This window comes from Carassius auratus, chromosome 3 (assembly GCF_003368295.1).
Source record: "Carassius auratus strain Wakin chromosome 3, ASM336829v1, whole genome shotgun sequence".
In the NCBI taxonomy this organism is placed as follows: domain Eukaryota; kingdom Metazoa; phylum Chordata; class Actinopteri; order Cypriniformes; family Cyprinidae; genus Carassius; species Carassius auratus.
In genome coordinates, this window is record NC_039245.1 from 10,320,592 (window position 1) to 10,336,559 (window position 15,968).

The 15,968-nt window shown below is 38.3% G+C and overlaps 2 protein-coding genes across 3 annotated transcripts; both read right to left on the reverse strand.

Annotated features, from left to right (window-relative positions):
- Positions 1 to 2,096: 2,096 nt before the first annotated feature.
- Positions 2,097 to 8,218, reverse strand: LOC113047305 (monocarboxylate transporter 4-like). Of its 2 annotated transcripts, XM_026208674.1 has the most exons (6): positions 7,904 to 8,218; positions 7,271 to 7,373; positions 6,073 to 6,309; positions 5,645 to 5,788; positions 4,773 to 5,561; positions 2,097 to 4,607 (listed from the first exon to the last, which is right to left on the reverse strand). In XM_026208674.1, the coding sequence occupies exons 3-6, from the start codon at positions 6,293 to 6,295 to the stop codon at positions 4,255 to 4,257; spliced, it is 1,509 nt and encodes a 502-aa protein (XP_026064459.1). In that variant the 5' UTR covers positions 6,296 to 6,309; positions 7,271 to 7,373; positions 7,904 to 8,218; the 3' UTR covers positions 2,097 to 4,254. The 2 variants fall into 2 exon arrangements, with proteins under 2 accessions (XP_026064459.1, XP_026064452.1); XM_026208667.1 differs by lacking the exon at positions 7,271 to 7,373.
- Positions 8,219 to 11,081: 2,863 nt separating this feature from the next.
- Positions 11,082 to 15,967, reverse strand: LOC113047361 (retinoid-inducible serine carboxypeptidase-like). Its single transcript, XM_026208725.1, has 13 exons — positions 15,795 to 15,967; positions 14,550 to 14,689; positions 14,276 to 14,365; positions 13,898 to 14,053; positions 13,743 to 13,817; positions 13,458 to 13,530; positions 13,232 to 13,269; positions 12,795 to 12,923; positions 12,575 to 12,665; positions 12,376 to 12,489; positions 12,157 to 12,294; positions 11,546 to 11,709; positions 11,082 to 11,332 (listed from the first exon to the last, which is right to left on the reverse strand). Exons 1-13 carry the CDS (start codon positions 15,853 to 15,855, stop codon positions 11,270 to 11,272), a joined length of 1,332 nt encoding a protein of 443 aa, XP_026064510.1. The 5' UTR covers positions 15,856 to 15,967; the 3' UTR covers positions 11,082 to 11,269.
- Between the last annotated feature and the right edge of the window lies 1 nt (position 15,968).

The following is a 15,968-nucleotide window of genomic DNA, read 5'->3' on the forward strand; positions in this document are numbered from 1 at the left end:
GGCACATCAGTTGTGCTTGTTAACATAACTTTTTGCCAGACAATCGCTGGCGAGTTGGGAGGGACGGGTGGGTCACTGATTTTAGCCCTGTGACACACTCCAGAAAGAGAGGGCTGTCCAGGGGCTAAAGCCATGTACAACGGCTCTGATTGTGTGAATCTCCCTCTCCTGTTGCAAAAAATTTACTTTTACACAGCTTGGAATGCAGCTGTACTGAGAGCCATTGACATTCTGCCTACCATAATCTTTTCTTTTTGTTTATGTTCAACAGAGATTAAATTGATTTCACACTGGCTGCAGTTATTTCTCTTTTTGATAGTTTAACAGCATTAAGCTTAACGAAATGTGCAGAATTCGAACGTTTGAAAGCCTGTTTGTTCACGTGGCAGGATGAAGGCTCTGTCCTTTTAATGTCGTTTTGTAGTTTATTATGTGGAAGGCCGGGCGGAGAAATATAAAGCAAAAGTTTGAGTAGTCAAACCCACAATGCCACATTCACACCTTTTTAGATCATTTTTAGTTTCGTCGCACCCATCAACCTGGCCCTCTTTATCAACTCGTGTTTTTTTGCTCATTGATTTTATTGCATTCCCTTATGCTTTTCTTTTATTTCTTGAAAGCTGTGAATTGCCTGTATTGTAGAGTTGTTGATGTTATTAGTGTTGCTTTCTGTTTCTTTTTACCCCCTTAACAAATCTTAGTGCTTTTACAGGAATGCAGGCACACATGGTTGAGTCAAGACTGTTGGACAATGTCACTGAAAGACATTTATATCAGTTTAAGAAGTCTAATAATGAGAAAAGGGCTTCGTTTTTCTGACCTGAGGGTATAAACATAAAAAACTTGGGGCATATGCTGAGACAAGTTGGGCACATTTTCTTTTAACATTTGAGTTTGGATTTGGAAATGGATGTCCTGAGCCCAGCTCGTCTCATTGAGAATACACCAGCCATCATTTAAGCCATGCCTGATTTATTTTTATTTTTATTTTGACTGATACTTTTAACAATTGAGATGCAAGTTTTTGTCTTTCTTCAACTTTATTTACTGAGTATTACCAGTGCTTTTAGTACTACTTTTCCCTTGTTTCAGAAGTGTGGTTCCTTGACTTACTGGTGCTATAAGTCACAGGACGTGGAAGGCGAGCTGCCTGTCCGTATCATTCAGCATAGTAGAGTAGGCTCTTTCTGTAGTCGTGGGGCGGGGTAGTGGTGAAACTCTTCAATTCTGTTGTCATGTATATAGGATGTTTCTAGTGATGGCAAGTACCATTTTTCATAGCCACTGTCTGTCTGTCTGTGTGTGTGTGTGTGTGTGTGTGTGTATTGTGAGTATGGGGAAAAGGCTAGTGCTTAGAGAGGTGCAAGGGATTTGTTCCATTCTAGATTTGATAAGTTAGTAATTCTTTCTCTCCACTGGTGGTCTCACAGAAACAGCCGCTCCAGTACTGGTGTTGTTTAAATGTAGGCACAAGTACACTTTGTGGGGGATCGAGCTATTATGGATTTCTCTATTTCATTTTCTGGTTCATTCTACACACGACTGCTTGGCCAGTCCTTCTGCATCACACTGTGCTGTATCAGGTGGAATTATGGAAATCTTCTTTCCCTGGAAGATTTTTTTTCCCTCATTTGTATTGCCACTGTATTTGTGTATTTTAAAACGTGTAAATAAATTAATAAGTACTTGTAAGTTGTGTTTTTCCCCACCCATTTTCCTTTCTCCACATAAAAGATGTTTCTTGAAAATATAGTAACACGAAACAAGCTCATAAGACTTTTGTTGTTATGAGGCTGTATAAAGATGGCACGCGCTGTATAAAGGTCCTAAATCATGTAATTTTTTTAGAAAGCACAACTTCAGATCTATTTTATGAAGTTTGTCCTCTGGATTTTAGTTTTTTCTTTTCTTGAAGACGTTTCGTCGGCTGAGCAGTCCGTTGAACACACTGTACTTCTAGCCGTCGCATTCTCGTTATTTTCATTCGAGGCAAAAATTAAGTATATTGCTTCACTGCCTGAAACACAAATCAATATGAAACATGACCGATTAAAAGACCGTTCCACTTAAAATTTGGCGATTCAAAATTGTCGTCATAAGACTATTTTGTAAAAATAATCGATGAGAACCGAGTAGGGTGAAGTCTTAAAAAATAGCAATATTTAGTGATGAAGTCGGAAAATACCCATATTTAAATATATATTGATTTGAATTGAAATCAAGAGATTTCTACTCCTTCATTAAAACATTAATATATAAGGGCAAGTAAATTACCAAATTTCCATTTCTGGGTTAACGAGTGCAGCTGCAGTTCACTTTAGAAATGATAGAGGTCACTATTTGAACACCTTTTAGTAGTAATAAAAAAAAAAAAAAATCAGTTTGTGAAAGACAGCTGTTGTGTGTTCAACAGTTATTGAGCAGAATTAGTTTTATTTTCTCAACAGACAGAGACAAAGCCATTATCAAATGATACAGTTAATCTGAAAAAGTAAATAATGCAAATATTTCCCAGGCTGATTCAGACAGGCACAATCGAAGGGCAGTGTGACTAATTCTGGGGTTACAGGGTCTAACTTTCTCATAGGTGCACTTCTAACATATGTATTAACGTACAAATCTTTGACATGGCAAGTGTCTTAACCAGTAGTAGAGCTGTCTCCTCCTGATTCTGGTATAAAATTAAAACCAATGCTCCCGGGCAGTGCTGTCAAACTTCAGTCCTATCACACTGAAGCAGTGGGACACAGTGCATGCTTATCTGCCAGCACTGTTTCCTAATAAAGCTTCTCCAGGTTCACCACAATATCAATTGCGTTTAAGCACTTATCATTTGGTCTTTAATATGGTTTTGCATTTGGTGCATTTCAATAAAATAATAGATTATTTGTTGCAATTAAACTAGGTTTAATTAAACATTGAGTAGGAAAAAAAGATAAATGCAAATATTGCTGAATGACTCTTCATATGAAGTCATAAATACAGAGATACCTGCTCTCTACTTCACTATGCTATGACAATCCCAGCACAAGTCTTTGAGAAATGCACACCAGTGTCTAAACAAAAAAAGAAATTCACAGTACAATTAGTACTAATACAGTTCTATTGACAATGAGGCATACCTATACCGAAGAGTATATCCTGAATTGGGCAGTAGGTGGCAGGTGTCAATCCAGCAGGATTACAGTAGCTGTCTATGGGGAATGTTCTAATGATACTGAAGAGTATTACAGTACTGATCTTTATGCAGGAAATCGTGGCATTTTCAGAAGTCTACTAAAGCCAGTGGACCACATTGCTCACAACGCACAAAACAAAGCATTTTACATAGTGTATGAGGGTCTGTAAACAGGGACACAAACTGTTACAAAGCATTTGAACAGAAGGTGCATTTTGAGTGAGAAGTGGAAACTCCTGAGAGATCTGCTGATATATTTGCTGATATCTATGAATGTGAGCATACTCACACCTTCAGTTCCTGTGATAGCTATCTCTGCTTTACTTGAGTGATGTGTTGTTTACTTTGCACTTAGTTAAAGGATCTGTAACAACATTAAACTTTTCAGACTTTAGGCATGCCTCCCCTTTCTCTGGGATAACCATTCTGACCCAGCAATATATTTTAAGCAAACCAAAATTAGCATATGTTGCTTTTTGTCACCTGAGCTGGGCTTTCATATTTTTAATACCAAAAAAAAGTAACTGCAAAGGCCAAAAGTGTCTTTAATTATTCAGTCTCAAGCTAAAGGAAGTGCCTCTGCCTCTGTACCTCACTTCTAATTTCTCTCAACACAGGGACAGGAGAATAAATGAGAAAATAGTAACTTGTGTTAACTATTTGAATAAATAACTCCGATATTTTCTTGTAAATTTAAAAGTCATGCGTTACTTTACTACTTGAAAAAAGTAATTTGATTACATGACTGGTGTTACTTGTAATGCTGTCTAGGACTTTCACAGAGATCGTTGTGACATCTCAAGACAATGATTTCAGTGAGTAGGATCATTTTTTCCATACAATTCCATGACAAAAATCACTTACAGATGTATTAAGAGCGGCCCATCCAAATCTCTGTGTGTGGATGTGCAAATGTGATTTTGAACAGCATGAGTGCAGTGTAGGTCTCTATTATTGATTAAATATTCATCTGTCAGTATGTAGCACACACATTGGACTACAGAGTGACACACATAACACCGCAGTTCTCCAATCTCCTCTAGTCTTTCTGACCAATTCTTAAGCAGTCATGTCTATTAGAGTTTGGTTTCTGGACTACAGGGGATGTTCTTATCCTGCTCATCTTTATCTTTAAGAAACGCTTCCACTTCTGTCGAATCCTCCATAACATTCTCGGCTCTCAGGTCACCCGAATCCTCCAGCTTCTCTGAGTTTCCATTGGCCGTGTGTGTCTCCTGTACGGGGAGCGTACTGGAGTGATTCTCTGCCTCCACTGTTTCTCCATTCTCTATTGCAGTCTCTGGCGCCTCAGGTTTCTTTTTTATGAACAGTAGGTTGCATATTGCCAACACTAAAGCTGACAACACAACCTCAATCCCAGCCAGCAGGAAAACAAACATGTACTTCTTAGTGGCGTCCAAAAGGCGGCCTTGACAAAGCGAGAACAAGGATTTCAACAACATGGCCAGTCAAACCATTCAAAATCTAAATTCACACATGAAGTAACATGTAAGATTCTTTATTTCTCAACCTACTTTAGTGTGAGAGGAAGCTATCCAACAGTAATAGTTTAAAAAGAAATGTAAACACTCACCAGCAGATGGAGGCCCAACCAGCACAGCAATAGCTTCAAGCAGGAGAACTAAACCAATGGCGCTTGAGAACTTCTCTGTACCCACAACAGCCATGAGAACCTCGAACTGCAGTGCTCCCACCATGCCATAAGAGATGCCAAAAAAGATGCAGAACACCACCAGAGAGGCGTAGTCTTTAGACAGGGAGCCCACCAGGTCTGTGGTGCCATTGAATATGAGAGCAAAGCTGAAGAGGTAGACGCAGCGAGGGCGAACCCATTGGAGTCCTGCGATGATGCCACACGTGGGCCGTGCGAACATGTCAACAAAACCCAGAATGGTAAGCAGGAGGGCAGATTTCGTGTCCTCGTTTCCCAGCTCTTTGGCATAGCTCACCACAAACACTGGGGGCACGAACAAACCAAGCACCATAATGGAGGCAGCGACTGTATAAATGACAAAGCCCGGGTCTCTGAAAACACTGAAGTCCAGCAGCTTGGGCTTGGGCTTTGCTTGCTTGTTAACATCATCTGGTGTGTTTTCAGTCCCAGGGGTCTCTGACTTCTTTGGTGGGACCAAAGGCCTCATTAAAGCCCCACAGGCACAGCAGTTCAGAAGCATCCCTCCCAAGATGAGGAAGCCCCCTCTCCAGCCATATTCATACTGAAGGACCTGCCCCAAAGGGGACAGACAACACAGAGCCACTGGACTCCCAGCAGCGGCCAGGCCATTAGCCAGCGGCCGCTTCTCACTGAAATATCGATTCAACATAATGAGTGAAGGCTGGAAGTTCAGGGCCAGTCCAAGACCTGGAATTAGAAGATAGAAATCTATACATGTCCCTGGATAGACATCAATCCTTCAGTAAAAGAGAAAATGATGGCTAAGGTACCTGTAATAACTCCTGTACACAAGTAAATGTGGATGATGCTTGTGGCAAATGATGCCAAGACCATTCCCAACGATGCAAAGAGACCGCCCACCAACATCACTGGACGGCATCCATATCGATTCACTAAAATGCTGCATAAAGGCCCTGCCAAAAGTAATTATAAGTATATATTATATTAACTATCTGAATCCGGTTTTAACTAATTAGAAAACATTAATTTGAAGGGAATGTTATTCTGTAATTATTTACTCCAGTGCTGCAAACCCTATTGACATTTGTCACTAGGACAAAAACAGTTGAGACGTTCTGTTCCCATGAAATACAGAAAGTCATAAATATTTGTAACAACATGAGGGTGAGTAAATTATGACAGTATTTAAATTTTTTGGGTGGTGAACTCTGCTTTTAAGACTTGGTGGTGAACATACCAGTGCCATAAAGCATAGCCAATAGGATGGAGGAGATCCAGGCTGTGTCACTGTAGCCCACCCCAAACTCTCTAATGAGCTCCTTGAAGAAAACACTGACAGCCTTTGGAAAAGCGTAGGAGAAACCTGTGATGATGAAGCACCCAAAGAGCACAGCCCAACCCCAGCCACCATCAGGGGCCTTCACTCCACTACCTCCGTCATCCAGTGCCACTCCACCCATGATGCTCTACTGCTCTGTGGAGAGATGAGACACACACGTGTATTCAGCGGAATATAAAAAGTTGTAGTATATGCAGGTGAATTATTTTGCCTTCAGGACCTTGATACAATGAGCCACATTTAGTCAAATAACTTTTGAGTTAGAGGTCAACAACGGCAGGTGTAATAAAACATTTTAATGATAATAAAATGTCCAGGTTATAAATGCACACCAAAATCATAATGAAATGCTTCACTGTAGTGTACAATCATATCAACATGCAAAAATGGTTATGGTCCTAAAACAGGCTTTAATTTCGTCTGAGTGTCAGTCTACAACAGAAAGAGAATTTAGAGAGATTGCTCCTATAATTTTTATCACATTGTATGATTGTCATAGAAATAAATTATAAAAGGTATATGTAATTAGAATGTTTTATAGTTTTTATCCCTTTGATGAGTGAGAAATGTCTGAGTGATACATAACATAATTTGGTAATGAAATGCAAGCTATTCAATTAAATTCAAATTTATTTGTATAGCACTTTTCACAATACATTGTCTAAAAGCAGCTTTACAGAAAACGCACGTGTCTTCATTACAAAGCAGACGTGCATGTGTCCCAGTACTGTAATGTTCATTTCACAAACGAACAGTTCAAGATAACAGAATCATTCAGTTAGCTAACATGAATTAGTTTTTAGACAGAAGCGCCCATTAAAGCGATTATTACAAGTGTGATCATAATGATTACAACAAAGAGACATTTTGGCAGCTGTGCATGTCGATTCCAGTCGGCGTCATCTGGGATACTCGCAGGGGTCAGCATCATCTCTTCAAAGGTGTTGGGTCATCTGAAATCTATGTTTAAGATGGTATATGTTGTGTAGGAAATGGTACATTTTGGGGAAATGAACATGTCAGCACATCCAGGCTACTAATCATTCACAAATATCCTCCATCAACTTTAGTTGACTTAACGTCTATCTGAACTCACCTTTATTTGTCCCTAAATGCCCTTTCGCATCGCGTACAACTTGTTTTGACTGCCTGTCAGACGCGCAATATGCGCACTTTTACGCAGTTCGATACCGGCCTTTCTGTAAAAACAAGCCTCTGTTAACAACGCAATCTTCAGTCCGATTAATCTAGTATAACACTATTATTAGTGCTTGTTCTCAAGCCTTCCGTAATTCTTCCGTATCTCCAAGTCACCTACATGGGGAATATACGGTGAGGGATGCTGCATGGATTCGGGACAGGCTCATGCGCAGTCCACATTTATCAATGTGAAACAAGGTTATTTACTTAAGTTCATAAATAGCCACTGTATCATTTTCCATGCACGATGTCTACATCTATAAGAGCATTTTTGTGATTAGAGGCTTTTTTGGCAACTAATGTCAATTATTAATAATCAACAATAACATGCAGATTTAAAATCGCAGCTAGTCAGCTCAACTTCTTTACATCAAAATGACATTTAAACTCGGTCCTAAGATCTGTGCAAATATTTATATTCTTCTTGAGATGCTAATTAACGCCATTTTGGCAAAACAGCATGTTTATCTAAATCATCTAATTGCCATAATATGCTGCAGGGATATAAACTAACTGTAATGGTACTTACTAAAAATATGATGCACAGTCACTGTCACCTTCAAATTTCAGTTGTGTTCACCGGAACACGCTTCTAGCAGCACGTATGACATTATAGACGTCGCTAAGTAAAAAAGAAAACCCCGACTGGCTGGCTCTGTGGACTGGGTCCTAAAGTCTGCTGCTCACATCGTGTTTTCATTTCCACCGAAGCGTGCGTGCGATGGAAGCATTTCTTTCTGTTTTTGTGCAGCTGTGTAAAAATAACCTGGCCAGTTCTGAGGTCCAGCAAATGTGAAATATTAAAGTTGCAGAACAGGAAATAGCCCAGAGAGGGGAAACTGGAAACTTCAAACTGGAATGTTATTTCAAATATGCCAAATACCTGTGAAAAAGTGCACAAGTTAATGGAAGAGCTAATGCATATCCATCTCAAATAATCAAAGAAGTCATATACTGAGGTAAATTCATGTATAGATAGTAACATGTAAAGGCATCGCAGTTTGTTTCAAAACTCGGGCCTCAATAGGTATTTTTGTTGATCTTTAATTTCAATGTCAGAAATAAAGCATTTATGGTCTCTATATAGCCTGCTCCACTGTACCTTTTCACTGCAGAACATTGCATCTTGTTACTTTGTTTTGAGCTTTCTGGCAGGAACCGGACTGACCTCTGAAATAACCAGAGGATTGATCTGTGCTGTGGTGTAGCACAATCATTTAATCACAAACACACAGATCTAATGTGGGTCATCAATACATTAAGCCCAACACATCCACATTGGCTGTCGTGACTGAGTTTCCAGGCTTGACCAAACCATGCAAAGCTGTTCGGTGCACATTTTGCATATTCCATTAGAATTTAAACTGAAATATTTTCTGCATAAATATGTCTTAAATGTATAATGGATTTTCTTGAATCACAGTGTAAACAAACTTAATGACTTATTACGGAAGTATAACAATGCAAAGGGAAAAAGGAAAGTAATGACAGGAAATGATTGGGGATGACTTGACACGTTCAAGTCGAGTTCCTGTTAGTGAGCTGATCTACATGTTGGTAGTTTCTCTTTTTGAATACTTGCAGAATGTCTATGTAAGTTACCTCAAGTAAAATAAATGGATATATATTTAATGCAAGTGCTTAAACATTAGATATTAGATCATATTATTGATTTATGTATACCAGATTAATTTAAAAACAATATACATAAATGTTATCTCATGGAGCTTTTTACTGCATTAAAGTCTGTATCTCGGTAACTGTTAATGAAAATTAAACTTTCAGATTTCCATGGCATCCATAGTATCTGTTACGCCTAATAAAAACACTGATTCAGACTGCAGGCCCGCATGAAAGAAGAAGAAAAACACAAGAGGATAATTGTGCTGGGAACAAATGGACAATCATTAGGCTACACACAAAGAGAATAGATAGGCCTAGGAGAGGTGTTCTAGAGACTTTCTTAATGAAGACAAAAAAGGACAAAGACAGTGAATTATTTATGAATTTATATATTTTAGCTCCTCTCAAATTTAGATTTGGTTATTTGAATACTTATTCTAGATGGAAACTGGAGGCCTCACATAATACCACAAATAACCCTGCAGAAAAACATAGTGATGCCATACATACCGACTGTTCACCAGGGCTCACCCCAGTTTTCAAAATCATGGTTGATTAATATGCAAGTAACTGGTTATTTATTTTTATATATCCGTGAATCATTATATTAATTGTTAGTTCATATAAGATGGCTTGAAGTAACTGACTGTATGACTTTCCACGAGTGCTTAAGATAAACACGAAATATGTTCTGATGTAAAACGGGTAGTTTCATTATATTCCATCTGGGGAAAGCAGTTACTTGTCAGTCGCTAGTCATTTTAAAGCTCTATACGGCCCTCTAGTGAAGCTTTAGAGCAACACCTTCACGCAGGATAACGTACTTCTGGAAACTGCTGAAATTGTTATTGGAAAGTGTTTCTACAAAAGAGAAAGATAATACGACATCACGCAAGCGAAGGATAACCAGTTGGTTGAGCAGTTTGCACTGAAGTGTGGTCGGTGGTCTTTGGATGGCTGGACTACCAGGTGATACCTTCTGTATTTAAGAATGAAACAATGATTTATTAAAGATGACTTTTAACAGTACTTTTAGACATTTTTTTAGTTGACTTTACAGTGTGTGAGCATTATATGACAGCAAAGGTAGTTGAAAATGCACAGATGAAGGGAAGCAGCACGATCACCGATCTCAGTAAATTATAAAACTAGCTACTTTTTTTTTTGCTCTGTAAGATAATTTTTTTATCTGTGTGAAAGAAGTCTCTTGCTCACCAAAGCTGCATTTATTTAATCAGAAATACAGTAAAAGAGAAATAATGCTAAATATTATTACAATTTAAAATTAAATGTATAATTGTCTTTACTGTCAATTTTGAGCTATGCAGCCTCGTTATAAAGTTGCCTATAAAGTTGGTAGTTGCTAAATGGTCTGTTTAAAAAAAAAATTTGCACAGCTGTTGGATGCCGAGAGTCTTCAAGCACCCCTGCAGTCTGTTGAGGGCTTCTGCGTGAATGGTGTGTGGTGTGGTGTGGCACGCGGGCTCTCTCAAGGGAGACGGACACACACATAAGGTACTTTTGAATGTCACATTATGCTGGCAATATCATTTATACATAAATGGCATGCAAACCTCATGAAAATATTGATGTACCTTTTTCAAAACTGTAACATTTTAACCAAAGTCTCTTCATAAAATTCTTGGTTTAGGCATTTGTGTGAAAACAAGAAAGGAGATGATCCTGGTTTTCTATATTCTTGACTTGCAGATTCAATTCAATTCAACTTTATTTGTATAGCGCTTTTTACAATACAAATCATTGCAAAGCAATTTGAAAGAAAATTACATTTCTACAATATTTTAATAGTAGTTTATCAGTGGTGACTGTCAGTTTATGTGCAAAACTCAAATTTTCGGGAGAATGTATACAAGACGTAGTCAACCAGACGATTAACACTATAAACAGCAATTATTATAGGATGCAATCACACTTATAGCAATATTTGGTAGTTCAGTATGTGGTTCCAGGGTTAGCATCATCTGAGGTTCTCTGAGATTTGCAGATCCATTATTTGTGTTGCAAATAAATGGCAATGTTAAACAACTTAAAAACCCATGTAGATTTCAGGCAACAGTTCAAACTGTATTAAAAAATATTACTTTATTTTTTGCAGACATTGAAATTTTACAAGACACAGGCATTAAAAAAAAAACATCACATTGAGATCTCAACCACAAGATTAAAAGAGTCAGATTTTGGTAACAGTTTTAAGGGTTGATTGTCTAAAAGTGGTTAGCAAGCCAGGCCAGTTCTTTTCTGAATAAGATCCTCACTCCTGCTGAGTCACCATCTTCAACATCCGCAGAGCCATTGGTCCCTGGTCAGATGGGATCTGTGATGATGTAATGGATAGAAACGGTCACATACACTCATGAAGACTAAAAATAAATACTTAGAAATGCATTTTCCCTTCAGAAAAAGGAAGTTAAACCACCATAGCTTCTGCCATGCTAAAACTACCTACATAAGACAACAATGAGTATGATATTTGACTAACATTAAAATTACTTTAACAAGAGCAAAAAAAAAAATAAATACTGTGTACCATATGCCCAGCTTTTAGGATCCAGTAGAAGGCAAAGTTCTTGTAGGCCTTATAGAAAGCTCCAGTCTGGCTCTCGGTTTGCGGGTCTTCCAGTGCAGTCCATTTCATTTTGTTGAAGTATTGGAGTCCGTCCCATTTCAGCTGTTTCACCCACAACTCCTGACCTGCTCACAAATAAACACAAATCAATCATTGCACTGCAGTGCAGAAACACTATCTTGACAACACCCAATCATAATGGTTTTCCTAAATAGGATTATAAAAAGCGTATTTACTTACAAATCACCACTTATTAACATTCGACCCTGGTGATCTGAGCACAAGTGGTCAGCTGCGGCACGTTACTAATTACACCTGGCATTAAAAGGCATTGTGGATGACCACTTGCGATCAGATTTAATGGACAGGATGGTCTCTGGTTTCATGACTGCATAAATCAGTGTATAGCAAGTAGACAGACTTGATTTGTTGTCTGGGAAATATTAGCTTTGGCACAACAGATGATTAAATGGTGACACAACTACCAAGTGTAAATGGCCCAAGCGCTAGTCTAAAATGTGTTTATCAAGAGTTGCCATTCTGAAATGTTTCCTAATGGTTGTCGTCCTCACCCACTGTGTCCACAATAAGATCCAGCTGGCCGTTGTAGACTGTGACATTGGCCCCTACAGCCAAAAGCTGATCTACAATGTCCACCACAGGCTTCATGAAATCTCCTGCCATGCTGACAAACACTGCCTCAGCTTGTCCTGAAGAAACAGAAGAACACTTGTAAGAATCATTATTTTGTAAACACAAATACCTCTGTAAATCATGAAAAGTATAATGACCTCCCCATGTGACATTCTTTGGTATGACATCAAGCTTCTGTCTGATCGGCCCGTTCATCAACTCTGAAAGGGACTGACGGTGCAACGGGCGAATGTGGCGACGCTTCAGTGAGGCTGTAAAAAGAAAAAGCGACAAAATGATGACCAGAACATTTTCATTTCTGTAACAAACAAAGCTGTGCAATGTTGAGTTTCTCACAGAGAAATCCATTGGTTTGATCTGAGCTGGTCTTCACCATCTCATCAGAGTTTTGAGTGAGGATGTTATAGAAGTTCACGTTATTTGTGTTCTGTAACAGAATAAAGTGAGTAACTTAACGAAGTGATTAACACAATATGTTAGATCTAATTTCTTTAACTAAACAATGCATTAAGGCCTCAACTTGAATGTATTCTTAAGCTACTGGTGCTCAACTCACCTGTTCCACTACGTTCTCTGTGATGGACCACATGTCAGTGGCTTTTCGGTACTGTCCCTGTTTTACTGCCTCCAGCACCGCATTTGCCGCTTTAGTGACCTCCTGCAGTCCATTGTCATCCAACAGAGACTACAGCACATACACACATCAGCTGCATTAAACCCTCTGATCAACAGGTGTCTGATGTGTCACAACAAATCTGTATCATGGTTTCCACAAATGTTTTTAACACCACAACAGTTTTCAACATCAATAATAAGAAATGTCTGATTTCTGAAGGATCATGTGACACTGAAAACTGGAGTAATAACGGCTGAAAATACAGCTTTGCATCAAAGGAACTTTTGATTGTCAGTGCATTGTTGTTTTGATCATGCTAATGCGATCATGCTAATTTCTCTGAAAGGAGAGAGGAGGTATTATGATGAATTACTCACTGTGCTGTAAAGATAAGGACCCCAAGTCATGACCGAGTCTGCATTAAAACAGAATAAGCAATCAGATCTGTTGAGTGCCTGTATCATAATTCTTTACACCTGGTTTATAAAGTCACGCAAGTCAGGACTAAGCATGATGAATGTGCATAATGATTAGTAAACTGCGATATGAAAACTTAAAAATCCATAAGAAAGACAAATATATCTGTAAATCTCATTTTCAGACCTATAGGAGAGATCCAGGAGTCTCCCAAAGCCACCCCAGCAAAGTTGCATTTTATTGAACCCGCTTGAACTGCCTAAAGAGAGAGGAAATTAATATACAGTGCAGATTATTTATTTGATCTGAGGTGTGGTCAGTAAATAGAAATTATTATTCTAAACTGATGCCAGATTTACTTTCGCCGGAGTAGGAACTATTGTGACTCAAGCGCATTACGTTTTTTTTAGTGTTGTGTTGCTACAGAATTTCCTCTCATGAAGACTAAATTGAGAACAATTATATCAGTACCTTTGTGAGTTCAAGGGAAATAGCTGCTGCCATTTTGCCTCCATAAGACTCAGAAAATATAAAGAAGGGAATACTCTGTTGGGGAGAAAAACATTTGAGATACTATGTGAAAGGTATATTAAGTTCAATCTGGTAGGCATTTTTGTTTTGCTTACTTGAAACTCTGTCTTTAGAGAGAAAAAGCTCTTGAGGAGGACCATCATGTCTGATGCCACCATCGCAACGTCCTTGGCGAGGGCATCTTCAGTGTCTGTGTAACTGTATCCGGTGCCCACTGGGTTATCCACAAATAGAACACTGGCAGCACGCACCTGCAGACAGTGCATGGACACCGAGATTTTGGGGTGAATAATAAAATACCCTCAATAATAAATTCACAAATTCCTAAATGTTGTATATAACAGGTATATTAAAAAGTTATATATATAGAAACAATAAATCAAAACAGACAATAAAATATTCCATATTTCCCAAAATAAATTACTCAATCAATACTGCGGATATGAAAGTCAAGAAAATATTACTTTACATACCCAAGATGTTCCTCTTGGCTTAAGTTCTCTATCAAGTGGTCCAATTTCCTCAAAATTGCCAAATCCACAGCTAGATCCCCCAGGACCTCCCTAAAATAAACAGGAACACGAGCAACCTTAGATGTACTTCAGAAAAGAGAGGGGAAAATCAGGATGGACAAACAGAAAACAGTATAACAGCTATGTAAATTCTAATTCTACAAAGCTTCCAATGAGATTATGTTTTGGAGAATGTTATGGAGAAGATGGATGACTGGTCAATTAAGTGACAAACCTGCAGCCACATAACCAGAGGCAGATCTTTATAACTGGCGCTGGAGCTATTGGCGTAGTACAGCCACCAGAACATATGAGCTCCTTCACGGACATCTACATATCCCCATGACTCTTTGGCTTGAACTGGAACACAGCTACCTGTTTTTTTAAAAAGGAGAACAAATTTTTAGGGTGCAAATGGAGCCGGATCCGGCACTTTTCATTCTGGTACTTTCTGAACGCATGCATCCATTATCAGCACAACAACACAAACTGTTTGCATACAGTTTAATTACAGCCAAGAAGCTACTACTGTTGTTATGGAACAGAAAGGAGGCCCTACGGTCCAATTATGGGCTTGGAGAGATGATTTCTACTTTACGTTTGGAATGAATTAGATACTTTTTAAAGGACAAGTACAAAAAAAAAATCTTGATGTAAACCCTACGGACTAATGCATCAATTGTGCAATGTTTTAATATCTCTTTTTCATACTGTACAATTTCATGTAAACAGGTCTGTAAGGGATGGTTTGTCTCTCTTTTCAAAATTTTAGTATTAAAATCACATGTAAAAGAGAAGAAATATGTAAAATTGTATATCAATCTTCAAAATCCTTGTCTTTCATTCAAACTCTTGAGGAAAATTGACATTATATTCTTTCAAACTTGAAGATTAAGCAAAACTATATCATACAGTATATATTAGTAGAACATAACATAGTAACAGTTTAAGGTTCATTCTGGGTCGAGCATGACGAAAAAGTAATATGTTGTGGTGCATATTCAATTCACGTTTTTTTATTTTTATTGAGAACCAAACCTTTTCTACGAGTACAACCGAAAATGGCAGGTTTAGGAATATTAAACCGTTGCATAGTTGGTATTTATTTACCTCAAGTTTTTTTTTTACTTTTATATCAGTGTTTTAGATATTGTTTCTATTGTTTTTGAGTCAATAAAACGAACCGACTCAAATGAACCATTCGTTCTTCACGGTGTTAACGGAACCCGTTAAGGAAACAATTCGGTTCCCTTATTATTTTTACTCGGTTCTCGGTTCACAACCTTAATCTGGCTCGATTAACAGGAGAAACAATTGATATCTTTCGCTTTCTGTCTAAAGTTACAAAACATATATTTTCTCATGTTGCAGTTACACTCCTAACACCTATAAAAAGTGTGACTGAGCCTGAAAAGTCACACGAAACGTTAATCCCTACAAATATCCAAAGAATGACATTCAGCATATAAATTCTCCATACCTTTATAAAAGCTCACAGTAAACAGCAGCAGAGCCAGAATACCGATCCACGAGCGCTCCATTATTATCGCTATCGCTCTCTCATATGGGCTGTGTTTGGACCCCGGCTTTAGATACTCAAAACACACTCCTCTGAACAATGTGATTTGAGGAACAGCACTGTGTCATATTACTT

Bases quoted from the DNA above. Each gene is read 5' to 3' on its own strand.
- LOC113047305 (XM_026208667.1), bottom strand. From the start codon at position 6,295: ATGGGTGGAGTGGCACTGGATGACGGAGGTAGTGGAGTGAAGGCCCCT. The intron at 5,789-6,072 runs GTATGTTCACCA...TACTTTTGGCAG, and splicing joins GGCTATGCTTTATGGCACTG to GGCCTTTATGCAGCATTTTA. The intron at 4,608-4,772 runs GTGAGTGTTTAC...CGCTTTGTCAAG, and splicing joins GGTTGGGCCTCCATCTGCTG to GCCGCCTTTTGGACGCCACT.
- LOC113047361 (XM_026208725.1), bottom strand. From the start codon at position 15,855: ATGGAGCGCTCGTGGATCGGTATTCTGGCTCTGCTGCTGTTTACTGTG. The intron at 14,690-15,794 runs GTATGGAGAATT...TTAAAAAAACAG, and splicing joins TACTGTGAGCTTTTATAAAG to GTAGCTGTGTTCCAGTTCAA. The intron at 13,270-13,457 runs GTCTGAAAATGA...GTTTTAATGCAG, and splicing joins CTCCTGGATCTCTCCTATAG to ACTCGGTCATGACTTGGGGT.